General features: G+C 51.6%; 1 protein-coding gene across 3 annotated transcripts; it reads right to left on the bottom strand.

Annotated features, from left to right (window-relative positions):
• Positions 1-3,680: 3,680 nt before the first annotated feature.
• Positions 3,681-18,569, bottom strand: ABCD4 (ATP binding cassette subfamily D member 4). Of its 3 annotated transcripts, none has more exons than XM_057428420.1 (19): positions 18,535-18,569; positions 18,167-18,291; positions 17,911-18,038; positions 17,558-17,694; positions 14,495-14,611; positions 14,080-14,205; positions 13,194-13,244; positions 10,941-11,035; positions 9,843-9,964; positions 8,919-9,010; positions 8,659-8,748; positions 8,192-8,400; positions 7,827-7,918; positions 7,590-7,626; positions 6,399-6,448; positions 6,065-6,117; positions 5,626-5,702; positions 4,444-4,559; positions 3,681-4,339 (listed from the first exon to the last, which is right to left on the bottom strand). In XM_057428420.1, the coding sequence occupies exons 1-19, from the start codon at positions 18,552-18,554 to the stop codon at positions 4,244-4,246; spliced, it is 1,833 nt and encodes a 610-aa protein (XP_057284403.1). In that variant the 5' UTR covers positions 18,555-18,569; the 3' UTR covers positions 3,681-4,243. The 3 variants fall into 3 exon arrangements, 2 of the variants coding, with proteins under 2 accessions (XP_057284403.1, XP_057284404.1); XR_008974782.1 differs by having other exon boundaries at positions 4,307-4,339; positions 4,444-5,337; XM_057428421.1 differs by lacking the exons at positions 3,681-4,339; positions 4,444-4,559; positions 5,626-5,702; positions 6,065-6,117 and adding an exon at positions 6,182-6,277.
• Between the last annotated feature and the right edge of the window lie 1,497 nt (positions 18,570-20,066).

Raw genomic sequence — 20,066 nt, 5'->3', positions numbered from 1 at the left:
GGACTGCCCCTGCACTGTCACACACAGCTCTGCCAGCAGGCCTGACACCCTCTGTGAGCACCACTGGCAGCCTGTGTCTGAGGGAAGCAGGCAGCGAGGTTGCTCTTGTGCCCGTTATTTGCGGCACACAGCATGGCCAGGCTGCCAGCACAAAGACTGTTCATGAAGAGGTGAGCCCCTTCTGTGTGTTTCTACTAGCTCCCTGCAGCTGCACAGAGGTCTCCCCACCTCTGCTCATCCCATCTGCAAGCAATTAGTACTAGAAAGGTTTCCTGGAATACTTCTGTGCTGGTCAGAGCAGTGCAAAAATAGCTGCCTCTTACTCAGCACGTCTGCTCCGGCTCAGCAGGGTGTTTGCCAGCTCAGCAAGGCTAAAGAGAGTTCAGGCTTGTGAGCAGGGGGAGTGGAGGTGCAGAGACCAGGTAGATAGTATTGGGGGGGGGGGGGGGGTGGCACAGGAGCTCAATTCCAGGAGAGAGGTGTGCAAGCAGGAGTAGGGACAACACAGGGAAGCCTGTGAGACCCCGAGAGAGAACTGCTGTGCTCTCTCCTGCAAGATGATGAAGGAGAGCCTGCTCTCATGGACAGTGAGGTCATGTTGTTCCTTCTCTACACATCTGGCAATACTGACAAACCCATGGGTCTGGTTCATTCCCAAGCTGGTTACTTGCTGTCTGTTGCTCTCACACACAAGGTAATGGATCCCAGCCACAGAGCACTCATGAGCCAGCACTTCATAGGCAGTGCAGGGAACAGATGTGCTGCCTTATTGCGCCATGATCTCATCTATCCAGAACAAAGTCTTCGCAAAGCCCTGCTGGGACATCAGCCCAGTAGAGCTCATCTGCCTACAGGTAGTGCGGAAGAGCAACATGTTCTGGAGCAGGACATCCCAAACTCATGCTCCTCTGAGATACCGTCTTGGCTTTCTTTTTTCTTTCACTGCCCTATCCTAAACTGAATCATTGGGTGGAATGCTCAGCCTAGCAAGGGAAATTTTATATTAGAGGATGAGGAAGCAGCAGCTAAATTGCTTCTAAAACCTCCAGCTTGCTTTCTCTACGTGTAACTACCCCACCTCAGGCAGATTGAAGACAATGCTCTGGGAGGGGTGCAGCACTTTAAGATAGCTGTAAAAGCTGGTGAGTGCCCTCAAGACAATAACCCTTAGCATGCCCAAAGCAAACTCTAACAGTGCTGGATGAAAGGGCACTGAGCACAGCATGGAGGTGGACTTTGCTGTAGGAAGGGTTGCAAGGGACACCCCCTTGTTATATGGAGTCCTCTGGAAGAAGTTCCTCTCTGAACAGTCCCTTAGCTTTGGGTCTGGTTCTCCCTGTGTGTGACTGAAGTTCCAGTAGCTCCTCAGACCATGCCCCCTGTGAGACAAGAAGCTGGGGTCTTCCCTGTCAGCCATGGGTGCTAGAGGCCAGACCTCCCAAGGCGCGTGTGGAAACCTTTAGTTCTGCTGTGAGCTGTCTGTACAGCTGTGTCCAGCATGTCTGATGTTCTCCAGACCACCAGGGCTGGTTTGCAAGAGCCAGGGCTACCACCCAGAATGGCAATGCAGGAGTGAGCAGCATGTAGCCATGTTAGGACTCAGGAGTTGTGGAAACTGCAACACAGGACTGGCACAGTCAGATCTCTCAGTTGGATGGGCACACAGCTGCTGCCATAATTCACTGTTCATTTAAAAAGAGAAAGAGCAAGCAGGGGAAGTTTCCATTATGAGTACCCTGGAGCAGTTGAGGCCCCAGAGTCCACAGCTGGCAGCCTGCAGATAGTCAGCTGCAGGAAGAGATGGGAAGATCTAAAACAACAGCTGCCAGAGCAGAAGCTGGTTAAGTGTTGGGCTAGTGGGAGACCATCCCCTGGGGAGCTTTCCTGGCTCAAAGTAAAGGAAATGAAGCACAGTGCTTGAGAAAGCTGGACATATTACTGCCAGGCTTATGGCAATCAGTTCTGCCTGCCTCACGCTTCAGCCTTGCAGCCAAGGATCTCCTGAGGAATACATGGGTCAGCAAGGAGAAGAGCTTGTTCTGCTGCCTGCCTGTGCTCTCCCAGCTGAGGCAGGGAGGTGCCAAGTCCTTCAAGCTGGGGTGGCTCTGGGCCCAGGCATCTCATAGTCCCTCTTGCTTGCTGCCTCAGTGCTCCTGCAATGGTCTCCTTGCTGACCTCAGAGTTTTCCTCAGTGTTTATTGTGTGTTTGGAGCCCACCAGAGCCAGGGGTGGCTCATGGAGGAGCCTACATTGTGCTTGCCTACAGGTTCTCTCCTTCCATCTGGTCATGTAGCAGGGGGATGAACCTCACCCTGAAAGTTCTCCTGTTTTGATGCCACAGGATACTTGGATCAGCTATGGATTACTTAAGAGAGCTACAGCCTTTCCTTCCTTCTGCCCACCTTCCCCCAGGCACATGCAGCATATACTTGATGCCAGAAGTGGAGATCTGTAAGCCCATCTTTCCTACTCACCTCTGCTAGATGGCAACCTTCTTTATTGGAAAGGCACTTACAGTGAAGCTGTTCTTCCAGCTACTGCAGGAATTGTTTTCTAGCTTGCTCTGTTCTGACAAGATAGGCTGTGCTTGGGCTCCCTGGCACATGTCCTTCCAAGTTGAGGAAGCTGGGCAGGAACAGCCAGCCTCCCTGGAGGGGCTCTACATCCCATCACGGTATGGAGCTATTTGCAGACATCTGCTAAGATGCCTGTCCCATTGGAGCTGGGGGACACAGGACTCTCCTCACTGAGATTTCCATCACAGGGTTATTAAATAGGCAATGACTAAACATCCCACGTACTCTCAGTCACAGTTACTAAAAGATAACTATTTTACAGGGAAATGTCCTTCGGGAAAACGACATCTCTGGAGCCCTTTGCATCTCACAAGCCTGCCAGGTATGACATGAACCATTTACAGTGACCACGAGATTTCTGGAAACTTGACTCAGGTAAGGAAAATGCATGCCAGGTCACTGCAGAGCTGTTTGGTTGGGTGTCTACTTGCTGGTTTTCTGCATGGGGGCAGAGCTCAGGAGAGCTCGTACTGGTCTTTGTTCTTTCACAGTGTTGAGGCCCTTCATATCCCCCTGCCAAATACCTTCAGCACTGCCCTGGGAATGGGTCTCTGTCACCAGCCTTACCCCTTGGATCATACGTGGTTTTAGGGCAGTGGATTTCTTCTTCTGCTCTCAGACCCCTCCAGCACAGAGAGGCCTGCCAGCAGCCACCTCCTACTCCTCTATTCCAGAACTGGGGCCACATCCAGAAATATCACTAAGCAACTGGGGACCAGCAAGTACTCAGAGATGGTACCTCCACTGCAGTCTCAGAGTGACCAACACAGAGACCCTAAAAACCTCTGCCTCCACACACAGGAGGCAAGGGAGAGAACATGATTCATCACAGGCAGAATAGCAAGAGGAGGTGAGCTCCATTTCCTCCCTTATAAGCAGAGGACCAAAAGCCCTCCTTGGAGGCCCTTGTGCCTTACAGTAGCTGCAGAGATAGCTGCAGGGCAGCATGCCCAGTCCTGGAAAAGTATATTACTCCTACCCCTGCTCTGCTCTTCAGCAGTAGTCTAGGTCCACTGCCAGTATGCAAGCACCTCATCCAAAGCAAGCCCCAGAGGAAAAGATGCAGCCGTCTAGTTGACAAATACTGACACTTTTCCATAAAAATCATTGGAAAACAGGCCCCAGATTTTAATACAAAAATGTTCCTTTGCCCAGTAAGTCTGTATCATAAGGAGAGCAGAGACATGTCCTTTCTCTGTGCCAGCATTGTCCTGCCCTCACAGTGCATCCCTTGGCTTCCGCTGGGGACCACAACCCTCAACTGAGCCACAGTTACAGATGTCTGTTCTGCAATGCTGTGTATCAGAGAGACAGAGGACCCACCAAGGCACAGAGGACAGAAGAGGAGGCTGCATCCCAGTCTTGTGTCACTGCATCCTTGACAACTGGAGATTCCTCTGGCCATTTCTTCTTCAAGCCCTATGAGGCAGCATCTTCTCTTTAGGCAGCTTAGCAGCTCAGCCCTTTCCCCCATGAGGGGTAGGGAGGCAAGAGAAGGGGGCAGAGAGAAGGATGGCATAGAGTGTCTGCTCCAGGCAGAACCCTGCCTGGTCTTGCACTGGATGAATCCCTTTCTGACAGGTGCTGGCTCAGCAACTTCATGTCTGCTTTCAGAGCTCTCTTATGTGTGTGCAGGTTCTGCAGCTGGTCAGACAAGTGCATGTCTTTCAACATCCTTCCCCAGCTGGGAGCTGCTTCATCTTCTCGCATCGAGTGAGCTCCCATCTTCCCTCCCCATGAAGTTTCAAAATCCAGCTGTGGAACTGCAACAACACAACGACTAAGGGATGTCTCTATGAGGGCATGTCCTCCCACACTGAGGCTCACTGTCTTGCCATCCCCAGGGAGGTGTGGAGTGCCATCTCACCTTTTCCAGGCTGGCCCTGTGTCCCACGCTGATCAGTGTCATGCCCAGCTGAAGACACACACGATACAGTTCATGCTCCACCTCTTCTGTCAGGGCGCTGGTGGCTTCATCTAGCACTGAGAGAAAAGTTGTAAGACCCACAAATCCTTTCCTGACCAGTCATCTCCCCCTAGGCAAGAGCAGCAACTGCTGAGAACATCTCACACATTAACCAGAGTTCACGGAGAGCAGCTGCAGAAGGCAACTGAGGAGAAGCCTAAGGACTCTGATTTTCCTCTGGCACAGCTGGTGTCAGTCAGCTGGAAAAGCTGCCCTTCCCTGCAAGCCCTCGAATACATTCAAAGAGCACTGCTCACCTCGTTTCTCTCCCTCAACAGCTACCAACCACTGCTTGGTCCCCACTGTTGTGAAAGCCAAGGCGTAAGCTTCTCAAGGCAGGCTGTGTGCCAGATTGTTGGGCTGAGCAGCAGCCTGTGCACCCTTCTGGCCCAGACCTACCTGGAGCACCCAGGATGGTCAGAGACACCTTCCTGTCAGTTAAGGATACATACTATAGATCTGGAGCATCTGGAGATAAATTCAGTTTGGTTTACATAATTTCTACAGCTTTTAGTTTGCAATCCAGAGGTTCCTTCTGCCCAAACAGCATTGAGCCATACCATAGGCTTCACGGGGAGAGGCACTTACTTGCTACTGACACCAGTTCTGTTCACGCGCATCTACCCTGGCCCTCATGACTGCATTACTGCTGAATTTCCCACATTGCTTCCACAACCTTACAGAGGTTCACAAGCTTCAGATATAGCAGCTGACACCATGCTCCCTAGCATGCATGCTTCTTTCCATGCAACTGATAAGCATGCTGAGATGGGGCTTCTTCAGGTGTCACTGGACCTGAAGTGAAAACACAGAAACCTGTAGAGGAATCACTGCTTCCCTAAGAGAATGTTGGATATACAGCCTCTTGATCTTCCACCCTCCACACAGACCATGACACATTTTCACCCTGAATCCTGTGTGCTATGCTGCTAAAATAATGGTCAAGATGAAGCATATTCCTAGCAAAGAAAGGATTTAACGAGCTGTCTGTGTACCAGCTTCTCTTTACATCAAAGGCCCTGCCTTTGCACACAGACACTCACCCACCCCCCCCCCACCTTTCTTTGGCAGTCACTCACTCACCTGCATATTTTGGCTGGAGGTAGAAGAGCCTTGCAAATGAGAGCCTCTGCATCTCCCCTGGGGAAAGGATGTCGTACCTGCAGCAGGGTTGAGATTCAAAATCTCCCTCAACAGAAAGAGCTCGTTTGCTGAAGATTTTATGGCTGCTGATATTTGAGACTCCAGCATGCAACTGTCCCTGTCCTGTCCCCTGTGTCCCCTCTGCTCTGGGCCTGGGTCTGCAACCCTATGTACAGTTGGCTGCCTGCAGAGCAGCATGGCTTGTGATTGTTGGCATTGATGCTTGGGGCACAAAGGCTTTGCTCCTGTATACTGCGCACCTCCCACAGGACACAGCTGAGCACAGATGTTCCAAAGTCCAGCAGCAATGTACATCTGCTTAGAAGTGTTCCCACCCAGAGGGATCACCCAACTTCACACAGATGGCAAGCTCCCTTACCAGTTCCAGTCCACCTGCTCATCCAGTCCTCCAGCCCTCGCCAGCAAGTCAGTCTGCAGAAAGCACAGCAGTCTTGTGAACACAGACCCCAACACTCAGCCCATGGCCCTGAGCATAACCATCCCCTTCCTGCTATTCTTGCTTTTCCCACTTGAGCTGAAGTTGTTCTGTGTCCCTCATCCTCTGCCTGTCCCATGGACAGTCCCATCTCAGCTGCAGACAGTGTGCTCACGTGTCCAGCATACAGTCATGTTGTGCTGCCACAGAACTTCATCCCCTTCTTCCCTCACTGGCAGTACCAGGAAAGAAGGCAGCAGCACTACTGGGGACTCACCAGCCCAGCCAGCTCCAGGAATCGCACAATTCTCTCATCATCTGCAGACCCTAGGGGAGAAAGCACAAAGTATTAACCAGAGGCAATGTGAGCTGGGGTCACAGCTGCAAGGAGGAGTTGGTGGGGCAGAAGAGCAGGATTGAAGGATCTCCAGAGTTCCAGTGTGACTCAAACATTTAGTTATACCAGCGCCTGAGCTGTGGCATGGAATGCTCCCAAAGACTGACCTTCCTCAAAAATGTTAACCCTGCCTCTCAGCAGCATGCAAGGAGGTAGCTGGGCTCCACAAATACACCTGGAACTTGGCTCAGTCTGTGGCCACAGGTGGACACAGCCAAAAACACAATGAGCCAGGCTTCAATTGCCATGGCCCTGTCCACCAGCTGCTCTCTTATGGCTGACTGCCCACTGTACACTGCAGGTGGGAGCAGGGCTCAGGTAACAGCCAGCAAGAAGAACCTACGCGGGATGGTAAAAACCTCTGTGGAGCACAGCACACACTTGAGCTGGAGCAGTCAGCAGCTATGGAAGCTTGAGCAGAAGGGCTGTGCATCTGCCATGTGAAGAGCCACAACAGTAGCTGATGGCTGCAGTTACTCTCTGCAAGACTGTGACTCCCAAGTGTTTGAAAGCATCACGTAACACTGCCTCACTCAGAAACTTAAACCTGGACTTCTGCAAGCTGCAGCAGGCCACATGTGGTCTGGCTTCAGAAGAGGACAGGGGAAAGAAAGAACCCATGTGGTCTAACCTCAACAGAATGCAAGGCCCTGGACATCATTTGAAAAAGAAGAACAGTAGAAGATGGAGGTGGATGGAAAACGAAGGCAACATGGCTTGTCAGAGGCAGGTTATACCAGACATACCAGATATACCCCATCAGCAAGGTGCCTTAACATGTCTAGCACAACACGCAGAGCATGGCCAGCTTGTCCCTGCTGCATCAAGAGAGAATGCTCTTATCAAGAGAGTATGTTCCCTACCAAAAGGGAGGGAACACAGAGCTGACTTTAACCTACACTAAGGTAAATCTTCCAGGGAAAAGCAGAGAACAACAAAAGTAAAATGGATGATCGCTCCTGATGGGGCATAGTAGGGGAAAAGCTGCACTGGGCACAGGACAGTGAGCTCACACCAAAGGGTTGGCCAATTGGGATTTCCTCATGAATTTCCTAATGAATTTCCACATACCTGAAACTGGATAGATCTCCTTCAGGGGATAGATCACCTGTTCAACAGAGAAAAACAAGCCACGTCAGAGGGAGTCCATCACAGATGCAATGGCAGCGGCATGAACTCTGGTACAAGGGAAGGAGCAGCTACAGGCATCCTCCCTCCTGCAGCATTTCTGCAGCACACAGGTTCGCAGGGCATGACCCGACCTGGGAGCAGAGCTGAGGACAGAGTAGAGGCAGCCCCTGGGCTCACCTGCTCACGCAGACTTCCATCGGTGAAGAAGGGCTGCTGTGGCAGGAACACCACTCCCTGGGGGCCAAAGCAGGTCAGCATCTTGATGCTCCCTGCACAGAGGAACACTCATGCCAAGCCTGTAGTGCCAGCCAGCAACTACCCACTGCCCCCCAGCTGTAGCAAACAAATCTCCAAAAAGGCATATTTGCAACACAGGGCAAAGCAATGAGAGCCAGAGCAAAGTATGCGATAGAGATGGATGGCTCCAATGCACATTCACCATCACAAGGTGGCACTGGCCTCACAACCCCACGCTGCTACCTTCCAAACTCATGGCAGCCCTTGTTGAGAAAGAGAAGGCTGTGGCAAGCAGCAGTCCTTACCCTGCGTGCTCTCCCAGAGTCCCCCAAGGACCCTCAGGAGAGATGTCTTCCCTGTGCCAGTGTTCCCCACAATCATCACACTGTTTCCTTGTGAGATCCTGAGGCTCAAGTCCTTGATGAGCAGCTTGCCAGAGGATGGCACCGAGAGCGTCACTCGCTCCAGAAGGAAAGCTGTGTCCCTTGGCAGTGGGTCCTCCCCAGAACGGCTGCTGGGCCACCACCAAGACAAAGGAGGAGAGATCTGGGGGTAAGCGATCATACTGAGACTGGCAAAGATCAGGCACCTTAAGCCTCCTGTGCCTTTGTGACAGCAGCCCTGCCCCATGTGCTCCAGGAATGATAAATCACAGTGAGCACTGCCTTCTCCAACCAAATGCACGCAGCAGACTGTGACACCTTTATCCCATGACAGTCACACATTCTGGCACGTAAGCTGCAAACCAGCCAGCTGCTGACAGGAGACTCACCTGTCCAAATCCCAGCTGGCTTTGGCTTCCGAGTGGTTACCACTTTTTTTTCTGCCAAGGCTCAGCAAGGTCTCCTGCAGTTCACCAATCCTAGACAAACAAGAGGTTGCGTGAATGCCAGGGACAACTCCAGCAGCCTCTGCACAATGTCCAAACTTGTCTGTGCTTGCTCACAGGCAACTGTTATTTATTTAGCACAGACATGGGCAGAGCCTTGTCCCACACCTCCCTTTCCTGCAGAGACCTGCCGCAGAGCTCACCTGTGAGTGTAGCCAGCTACATCGGTCATGGAACGGGAGAGATCTATGAGCTGGCTGAAGCAGCCAATGAGGTAGATGGAAACAAAGGCATTCTAGGGAGAGATCACATGCCAGAGCAAGGGTCAGCACTGAGCCCCCTCCTCCATGCTGCGAGGAGGCAGCCAAGGAGTCCAGGTAATGGGCCATGTCAGCAGTCCCAGCAGGAGGAGGGGAGAAGTCACCCAGGGTGGTGGGAGTGAAGAAGTTATTTGGATGGAGCAGGGCTTCCCTGCTCAGTACAGCAGATTTTGCCAGGTGGATACATCTTCTGCCACCCAGGGATGCTGTTTGTAGGGTGCCTGCTGGCCAGCCCAGGGCCCATCATGCTCACCCTAAGTCACACAGATCCATGCCATCAGCCCTGCCCCAGCACCATACATGGCTCAGAGCAGGATGCCTCAGCCTGCTGTGCCCACTTCGCTATTTTTAGCTCTGCATTCTCTGTCACAAGCCAGTTTTGAGTATCTGGGAATGAGTCGGATCAGGAAGGTGAACACAAGCCAGCTCAGCCTTGGTCACTGCAGGCAGCAGCCCAGGGCATGACCCAGACCCACAGCACTGCACGGACACAATTCCAACCCACACCACTAAAGACAGAGGCTTTCCGATCTCCCTTTTATTTTTTTAGACACAGAGGTCTGTGTCTAACAGCTAGGAAACACTTATGTAGATGTGTCCTTGACAACTCTCACTCCCAGGTTAATCAGACGCTCAGAGCTGGCTTCAAGCTCCCATTTCCATGCCACTATGGGCAGGGATGGTCTAACCTGAAGGTCAGCTGCTGCAGATTATCCAGCACCAGTGCCACTAGCCCCACATGAAACCTCTATCTTCAGTGCCCACTCACCCTCTACAATGAGGTCTGAAAGATCACCCTCAGCTCACCTTGCTGACGAGGGCACTGAGCTCTGATGGACTCAGGTCACCGTAGATCCCAGAAAAGATGGGAATGGCAATGGCCACATAGCTCAGGATGCTGCCCAGGTAGTCAAAGGTGTTGATTCCAACTGGGCAGAGCACATTGAGAGAAAAGAGTGAGTTAGGATGGAAATCTCTGTCCCAGCCAGGCTCAAGTGCAGCCCATGAGCTCGGTCAGAGGAAGGCTCTTGATCTTGCCTCCGGCCTTCATGATGCACCAGAGCAGCACCACCCAACTCACAGGACAGCACAAGCACCAGGATGAAAATCCATTTGCCAAACAAAGGGCACTTTCAGACAGGCCCCTCAGCAGAGAAACATCACATCCGGACTCACAGCTCAGGAATCACCATGCAAAAGCACTTTGCCTGCTTGCTTCTACTCTTCAGAGGCCTGAATGACTCACAGGAAACAGGAGGGAGGACAGAAAGGAAGCTCTGGGTTGAAATGACTGCTCATGAAGTCTGTCTTGGAGCACAGGACAGGCAGAAAAACTTAAGAGCCCAAGCTTCCATAGAGATACCCGTGTTCAGGGCTCTCCCTCCCTTAGCTTTTGAGCTCAGAAGCTCACTGTGCTGATGGGACAAGGAAGAGCAGTCTTTACAATGGTCATTTAACACCCAAACCTGGACCCAGTGACAATGGGAGAAGAGAGATTCTCAGGGGACAGTGGTGCTCAAGAAACAGGCTCTGCAGAAAAGGATTTTCCACAGCTCACAGCCACATATAGAGTCTTCTCCTTCTCAGAGGCTCAAGCCTTTCCTCTCTTCCTTGGCTATTGAACACCTGCCCCACAAAGAGCACAGATTCCACTTTTGAGGCTTGCATTCTCTGCCTTAGCTGGGTCCTCCACAACTGTGCTCTCTACAAAGCTTTTTCACAACAGGATTCTCATGCAGGGCTGCAGGAGGCACCCTCTGCTCATGCTCAGGACTTCAGTGCATCAGCAAGAGGCAGAAGAGGGAAAACCAGCACTGCTGCTCTAGAAGTAGGGCTCCCAAGCCTGTGGGCTACCACAGTGGAGCTACCACATGCTCCACTTCACGCCCCAAACTCCCCACTCACTGTAAAGCCAGAGCTCCTTCCCTATCAGCTCCCTCTGTGTCTGCAGTAGGCTCTGCAGCCTCCGGTCTGTGCGCATATGCTCCACTCGCCCGGCCCTGTAAAATAAGATTGCAACACGCCACAGACAATGAGGTCAAAGCACTGGCTTCAGGACTGAGGCTTGGAAAGGGTCTGGTACTGATCCCGCGGCCAGGCTGAGCCAGTAGCAAGGAGGCTCACCTGGGCTCTAAAACAGCACTTTCAGCAAGCGTGGCAGTGTCTTCTGCTTCTTTGCAAGGGCTGGGCTGCCCTCAGGTGGCAAAAAGCAGAGAGAGCTCCATGCCTCGCTCCAGACCCCCACCTGCCACAGCAGTTATTGCCCCTGCCATCCAACACACACTTGTGCCCAGCACACACCCCACCACAGTCCACATACCGGGAAAACACTAGAGCCCGGGAAGATAGGGTCAGGAACAGCACAAACCAACCACAAATCAAGAGTTTTGAGGAGTCTCTGTTCTAAAGATTCTCAGTTCTTAGAAAAAATAAATGTTTGTTCCCCCAAATACACCCAGTTAGAATTCAGTGTGGCATTACTGCCCTGTAACCCATCACAGGTAACTACTGAGCTGCAATCTTTGCTGCTGAGTATTCAGAAAGGACAAAGCCTTGGACCCAAGTTAAAGGCGAAGAAGGCACCAGCAACCCGAGCTATGACTTCTTTTGCACATGGGAGAGATTGCTGTATTGTTTGGGCTTTTCCCCCCATTCAGTTCACTTCTAAAGCAAGCTCGCCAAAGGCTTAGAAACCAAAGAAGTAAAAAGGTGGCAGTGCTGTTTTGTTTCTTCCTTTACCAAAACAGTGGTCAGGGAGGTGCAAGAGGACAAGACCTAACATCTGCTACAAGCTAAAGAAGTCCAGCAATCAAGATCAGTCATGCAACATGTGCTCCTCCTCTTGCAGGACTCTAGAAATACAACCTTTTACACAATTCCTGTATTATTAAGATTCCATGAAAATGACTGGTTTTTTGCAATTCAATTAAATTTTAGTTTCCCATCAAGTAAGCTTTTCTACTAATGAACTGTACTGAAGCAAGACACTCCATTTCTGCTGTAATAATTCACTTTCCATTTTCTACTTCATAATGGAATAAAAAACTTCAAAATTGTAAGGAAAAGTACTGCAGCTTAAAAAAGTGCATGTAATTAGAGTATCTGGTCCATTAAGAAAAAGATAACATCAACCAATACGAATCAACCAGTCCACAAAGAAATAACTCAAACTTGCCAATGCAAACCAAGACTGATTTCAGTTATTTAAATCAGAGTTTCATGCCTGTCAATATAGACCTTTATGAAATCAGTGATGTTGAATCAAACCACTTTGGGGACAGCACTGCAACACTCAAAATGCTCACTCATTACAGCATGAATGAGCCAAATAGCGATCACAAGCAGGGAAGACCAGAAACTAGATAGCTGCTGCTTACTTAAATTCCTGGAAGTGTGATTGCACAACGTGCAGGGCAAAGGCACACATGTGACAAGAGAGGCACAATGACCTCCTGCTATTAAACAGGCACCACAACACAAACTACAGCAAAATTGTGGCCCTTTTCCTGGGTTCTAGCCATTTTTGGGAAACACCTTAAAGGCTCCAAGCAGCAGCTCAACAGACTCCAGGGCATTACTAAGAGGAGAGGTGCTGCCAGGCTCCCGACTGTGTGCTTAGCTCTGGGGTAAACGGTAATCAGCAAATTCCGAATAGCAGTACAGTGCTGGGAGGGTCAGGGCACAGACTGACCTAGAGGAGCAGCAGATAAGGATACCAGGCAACAACTAGCATACCCACAGAGACACACAAATCAGCAGCAGCAGCAGGATGAGGCCAGAAGCAACCTGTACAAGCCCCCAGCGGAACATCCTGACAAGATGCAATGAGACTTTGAGCAATCTTCCAGGTAAAGACCTAACAAAATATCAGTAACGGTCTGTCTCGTAGCCAGCACCAAATCTCTATCAGGCTTCTGTGGATGCTAGAAGGGAGGCAGAGAAAAAATAATTGTCTCCAGCTGCTTTGGAGAATTTCTGCAGCTGATGAGCAGAATGCAAAAAAACCCCAGACTGTATGACTCTGCAGCAGGATGGAGGGAACAGAAAGCTCAGGCTGCAGCAACAGGACTTGGACTCCTCTGGGATACATGAATAAAAGAAGAATGTCCCAAGCTAGGAGGATCCTCATGAGGACATAAAGAAATGAATGCTACTGACCTGTAGAAAGCAGCTGGTTCTGCATTGACACGAATCTGCATGTGCTTGAACCTGAACAATCCAAAACAAAAGATCATCACAACTGTGCACAAATGCCCTGTGAATTATGCAGCCATCATCCTTGCTAGAGGAAACTCATCTTGCATCTGTGATGCAGCAGTGATCTGAGGCATCTCAACAGACATATTCAATAGGCTCAAAAGCACCGGATGATTTAGCACAAGGTAACATCATTCTGGGCCAGCTCACTGGTACATTTCTTTGATATCCTACTCTCTTGCACATCTTCTCAGTGCTTGGGTCTCTCATTTGCTAGCCTGGCATCTCCACTATACAGAATCATCATAACCAACTGCTCTAGTCTGCACTCCCTGTGCCATACCAGCTTCTGCTGTCCCTGGATGCCCTGAGCCCCAGGGAAAGCTGTAAAGCCTCTATCACACACAGAGACAACGCCACAGGAGAAGGAGAGGAGTTACACAGCATATGGAAAGACTGTACTGTTTTGGGCACTTCAAGAAGGTGGTGGGGTAGCAGAAACCTGATTTGTGTCAGGAGATGCAGCTCATCTGCACCCAAGGAAGCGCCATGTTCACTTTTTTCCTCAACACAACTAATGCCCTTAACAGAGGCGACAGCAATAACCAGGCAAGCAGCCTGGAGACTGGGTAGGGTACTGCCTGCCATGACACAGGGCAGTGAAAGGGGCGGACGAGGGCTCAGTACACAGACACTGGGGCAGCACTGTGCAGGTAGGTTTCTCTGAGTGTGTGGAAAGTCATGAGCAAGAGAAGTAGCTGCTTATGCAGCATTAAATGGGGACAAAAATGCAGCTTTCATAGGAGCTGCCAAGAGGCAGTGAAAAGGCTGCTTTGCTGGGACTCACCTGAAATCCCCTTCCAGTTTTTCCTGCTGAACAAGTTTAGCTACAATTGGGCTCATCAGTATCTTGTTGATGATTGTCCCAGTGATGAAATATCCAAAGATGCTCACTGGGCCTAGCCAGCCCGTGCTATAGAGGAGAAGAAAGAGAGGTCAGCTAATAATCCAAGCAAAAGGACATCCCAGCACCCTCAGGCTCTAGCAGTCAGAGCCCTCAAATGTCACCTCTCTTGGCTTTCACAGAGGTTTGGGGGCCAGCACTGCGCACCCCAGCACCCCCAAAGCAGAATTCCCTTTGGAGTGCAGAGACCACTCATCCATTTGTACAATCATCCACCTGGGCAGTTGTAATATGGAGTCAGGCTTCAAAAAAGAGCATAGGAAAGAGGTGTGAAAGCAAGGCAAGGATGGGTCCTTACCTGTGGAAGCACTGGTACGTGTAGTAGGCCAGCGTGAAGGGAGAGACAATGAGCTTGCTGGCCATGGAGCTGAGCTGCCGGCAGAACCTCTCCACATCCTGGCTGATGCGCTGGTCCCTGATCAACACAAAGAGCCACTGACACTGTTGAAGCCCAGGAGCAAGAACCACTACTAACTCCCTAACAGGACACAAGCCAGGCTGTTTCATCGCCTGAACTTAGGACAGGGTGTGGGTAAACAACCCTCCTGGGAGGGACCTACAGCTGTGACTCCTGTTCCCCAGCAGAAGACAATTTCCATGGCCTAGCAGGACTCACACAAGGACCTTCCTACCACCCAGAAGGAGCAGCTCCTACTGTGACTTTTGCCCTGTTCCTTGTAGTAACTCCTTGTTCCACTTTCAACAACATTGTCCAACTCTGTGCTGAAGTACTCTGCATCCTTGTCCTCTACTCCTCTCCTGAACCTACCCCTGTACTACCAAAAACTCCCACAGGACTGGTGCTGCATCTCAGGCGCTCAAGCTACCAGAACTGGCTAGGGCATGGGCCAGGCTTTCACCAGTTGTTAGTTATCTGCAAACACTTCCATCAAAGCCACCTTCCACAGTAGCTGGTCCCTTCACTCTCCATGGAGTGCCCTCTGGTCCCTTTGCTCCAAGGAAGCTTCCATCCACCCCCATCCCACAAGAGCAGACAGCAGCACACCAAGCCTCTTCAACCTCTGCACACAGGTAACAGACCCTCAAGTCCTGTCTGTCCCACTGCTGAACAGGAGTTGTGATTGGGGTAACTTCAGCACTTACTCCCTCAGCATCTCATCTGTCCAGAGCACATGGACGAGGGCTTCAGTCTCATGTGCTAAGCACTGGTGGAAAGGCCATGACTGCGAATGCTAGAGTTCAGTATGAAGAGCAAGACTGGATTCCTGCTTAGCCATCAGTGCAGAAGCAACTACAAGGACATTAATCTCTCAATTCTTTTGCAGTCCTGGAACAGCAATGGACTTAATTTTGGGGCAGCTCTCACCCTGACTGACCTTAGAGTCACCATTTTCCCTTTTCCTCAGACTGTAATTGTTCCCATAAAGTTATAATTTAAGTTTTGCTATGGACTCATAGCATGATATTGTTTCATATGGCCTGTTATGCAACACGTAATAACACATAACCATCAACTCAAGTGCCTTGCTAGGAGCCACAGGTGTTTGTATGGCACTTGGAACCTACACTCCAATCCTTCTAGAGGGATGATACCATGCATCTAACACTCAGTGTGATTTGCACTGCATAACAGAAGGTCACTACTGCTCTAGTTCACTGTCTAAGTACCCTGCCAAGGCAAAACAATCTCATCGAGGAATTGCAAGATAAAGAGAATTTTTGTATCAATATAAAGAAAACTAAACAATAAAATTGGATGTTTGAGCAGAAGTAAGGTAGTAATGAAAAACAGTCCACAGCAATCCTTCATATTTGGTCTGCTAAGATCAGGACAGCTGGTTCTTGGTCAGACTGACCCAGTTATCTCATGCATTTCACTGCACAATGTGAACACATTCCCTGGTTAAAAATAAACCTGAGCTGTCCTCCCCTTCCTGCCCCCCTCAAAGGGAATGACAGGCCATGGCCAATGTGCTACACTGCCTGGGAAGCACTGCATTCCTTGGTAACAGACATGGCTTTTTAACCTCTCCTTGCAACTCCACACCACTGCAAAACAGTATCAGAAACTAACTTTTAACAAGGGTGGGAGTAACCCCCACAGCTGCTGGAAAGTGCATCAGCATCATAAAGCTGTGATTGCACATCTGGCAGTATGGTTGTCTGACTCAAGCCAAGCCCCTCCTTGCCTGCTGCTCCCACTGTGCACAGCTGGCTGCTCTTACTCCGATTGTCTCCTAGGACTGGGCAGCAGAAGCAGAGGCTGCTTCAGTTCGTCGAGGTCACCACTATTAGCAACTGCCCCTGCAAGCTCAGCCATTTCTCATAGGGAGCCTGGGCTTGGTCTCCTCTCGTGCCATCAATATGGGAGATGGCACCAGTGCAGCAGCTAGACCAGAGGAGTCTTCTCCAGGAGAGGAGAGCTTAGGGTCTTAAAACAACTGTATAAAGCCACACAGTTGTGAAAAGGTTATTCCCTGGTTTTCAGTTTTTCAGCAAGTATTTAATAACAATTTACGCAAATTCTGGAGGAGAAAAAAAGCTTGCACTTCTCATATGTCATCTACGATAGAATCTTTAACTCTTCAGAGTCCATAACCATGACTGCAGTGTCCTGCATGCAAGGACATGCAGAACGCTGTCCCTGGAAGGCCAGGGTCATCAGGTAGTCGTGAGGAAGGGAGGCAATTGACGTTCACTGCACAGCCCCAGCAGATCAGCAGCTCTGCAGTAAGCAGGACAGTGCACAAAGCAAACTGGAAGGGGATCTCAGGGCGGGCTGGGATAAGCAAGGAGGAACTGAATGCTACTCCTTCTCTCATATTTCAAGTCACCCTTGACATTTCCTTCTCAAGAACAGGAAAGGGGAAATGCAGCCCTCATATACAGTGCAAAACAAAGACTGTCCTGGACCTGGCTCCCAGGGGTTATATCAAAACCACTAAAAACCCAACGAAGCAGGACTGTGTTCAGCTGGAGACTCTGGTGGTTGAAGTTCAAACAGAAAAACAGGGGCTGTCCTAATGCGCTGACTGTGTGAAGGCAGGAAGAGGCAGTGCTCTTCAACTCCAGCCAGGCCCTTTGCAACGTCACACTGAGTGTCAAGGGTTGACTTACCAGACAGCATGTTTTATAGCAGCAGTAGATCCCTGTTCTGCTGGGCCTCAATTTTCCCCGCAACAGAAACATCCTACCCCTAAACCATCATGACCAGCAGTCATGGCAGTGCCCAGCAACAGGTACCACTTCCCACCCAGGGCAGGAGACAGCACTCATGCCCACATGGCAAAAGCTTGTAGGGCTCAAGCCCCTACCCAGAGACACAGGAAAGTCAGGAAAAGGTGTGGAGTAGCCCAGGAGAAGCTAAGCAAGAGGCTGAAAGAAGCCCCAGGCAGCCTACGGGTTATCGATGTCCTCGCGCATGTGCAGGCTGTAGTAGACCTGGCCTTGGAAGTAGCATCTGTGGAGGTATTCAGTGAGGGACTTCCTCCAGCTCACATACATCATGTTGCAGATAAACTGATCGAAGCTTTTTAGCTGGAACGAGGGCAAGGAGACAGAGGGGAAGAGATGAGTGAGAAGAACAAGCATTTCCCAAAATTAAACAAAACCCAACACCAGTGATCTGTCCCACAGCCAGCCATCTATTTGGGCAAGGGCAGACCTAGATCCTTAATCATGAGGATCAAACTGGGAGCCATAAGCAGCTTTCCCTTTCCCTCCCAAGACATGGAAACCCGTGGTCTGTCTTACCGTGGAGTTCACTATGATCAGAGTCAGGGCAACGGCTGTTAATGTTTTGAACCCAGAGAAGTCCTTGTTCCCTAGAACCTCATAGTACTGGCTGGGGATGACGCCAACCTGGTAAATAACCAGCTGCTCTGGAGGAAAGAGGCAAGCACGGGGAGGAAATGAAGGCCAGCGGTGACAATGTAACTGGGGGTAGAGGGACACAGAGGAAGGGGAAGGGGAAGCAGACGTGGGATGCAGCCCACCCCCAGCGGCTCACCCAGTAAGGCGACACAGAGCAGCGTCAGGAACATCAGGGCGCTCGGGGAGGGCCATCCGGGGAAGAGCACAGCCTGCAGCCGCAGGAACCGCCGCACGAACAGCCCGTCCAGCCGGGGGCCAGGCCTGCAACAGAGGAAGCAGCGAGCTCTCGGGGGTGCCCACCGGCCCCTCCGGGACCCTGCCGCAGAGGCACCCCCGGCCCGGCCCGGCCCAGCCCAGCCTGGCCCGGCCTAGCCCGGCCGGTCCCATCCTCACCGGCCGCCAGCCCCGGCACCCCGCGCCCTGACGCTGCCTCTCCCCATCGCGCAGAGCAGAACCCGTCCTGGCGAGTCCCCGCCCCGCGGTCGCTACGACACGAATATCCACCACCTCTCCTCGCCCTGCATGAGTCCCGCGCCGCCCGCCGCTGCCGAGCACTTCCGGGTTGGGCGGCACCATAGAGACCCCGCCCACCCGCAACGCCTCTCCCGCAAGCGGCCGCGCCCCCGGGGAGGTGCCGCGCTGCCCTCGGGACACAGCGCCCTCTGGCGGCGCCGGGCGGAAGGCGCCGCTCCCGGCCCCGCGGCGCCTCCGCGGAGGTCCCGGCGGGTAGCCCAGGGGTGCGGGAGGTGCCCGCGTCCCCCATCGCCTCCTCACAGCCTGCCTAAGCTGGTTGAGCTGTAGTGTTCCCCCGCAGGGCCAGCGAGGCAGGGGCCCGGAGGCCGTGGCTTGGCTCCAGGGCTGATCCGCTTCCTGACTGCCACAGGCAACAAGGCTGGAGCACCAGCGCGCTGCCGCCTCTCCGCCTGGAGGAAGGAGCTGGACAAGCGCGATCTGCCCCCTCTGGGAGCCCAAAGGCTGAGGGATGGTCCCCGTGGGCAGCGGGCATGGCCCTCTTGTCACAACGGACACGGGAAAGAAGGATGGGGGTTGATTCCTGCATGTGTTGGGTTATTTTGGGGCTGGCAAGGAAGTTCCAGGGGGCTTTGACAGAGCGCAGCACTTGTGGTGGACACCATAGGGCGGGATTTCTTCATCTGGGACCAAAGGACAATGCAGGGATCCCCAGTGTGATGGTGCATGGCAGCATGTGCTCCCTGCTGTGCTGCACTATGCATGTGGGGCAGTGCAAGGCTTGGGCAGAGGATAGTGAGGAGTGTGGGGAAAGCAGTGGTGGGCTGTGCTGGTGAATTGACTCTCTCTGCCTTCTCAGTGATTCCACATTAATACAAACACCAACTATTATCATTTTCCACATTTGGGTAGTAACCTGGAGTCTGGGTTACAAAATGTTTCAGCACAAGTAAATTTCTGGACAGGCCTAATGATAACAGATGAGGGATCCTATGAGCTGGAGTCCCTTCCTTCCTCATGGGTCTCTCACCTACCATCCTGTTGATGTCATTTCTTCTGCAGAGCCTTTGGGCTTCTGCACGTATCTCATGGGTCCCTCTTCTCATTCTCCTATCAGTTGCCTGCCTCCCAGCCCTCTTTCTCTTCCCTCATCTCCCCTGCCTTTGGTCTTCTGCTACCTGCTCAGGGGTCCAGGCACTGCAAAGCACGGAATCAGGGTATATGCGCTCAGGGATGAAAGAAGGTGGATCAGTCTGTTTCCCCAGCAAATGGCCCTATCCATAAGCAGTGTCCCCTTCTCCTTGCTCTCATCTTCCTCTTGGTTATTTTACTGCTGGAATTCACAATGCTATCAGTCATACCTAAAGGCTAAGTTCCAAAGGGCAAAGATCACCCCTCTGAAAACCTGACCTCAGCGATGACTAATTTTTATGTTAAAAAGATCGGGTTTTTCTCAGCTGTTGCATCAGACCTGGGTGCTGGTTGCTCCTAGGCAGTCACATCCTCTCACAGTACAATACTGCAGCTGTGGCAATTGTGTGTGTGTCGCCTTGTCAGTGGTTACC

This window comes from Pezoporus wallicus, unplaced genomic scaffold, assembly GCF_028554395.1.
Source record: "Pezoporus wallicus isolate ANWC-B61680 ecotype Strahan unplaced genomic scaffold, APGP_CSIRO_Pwel_v1 contig_3486, whole genome shotgun sequence".
In the NCBI taxonomy this organism is placed as follows: Eukaryota; Metazoa; Chordata; class Aves; order Psittaciformes; family Psittacidae; genus Pezoporus; species Pezoporus wallicus.
Note: the sequence above shows the minus strand (reverse complement) of the source record. Positions and strands in the feature narration are given on the sequence as shown.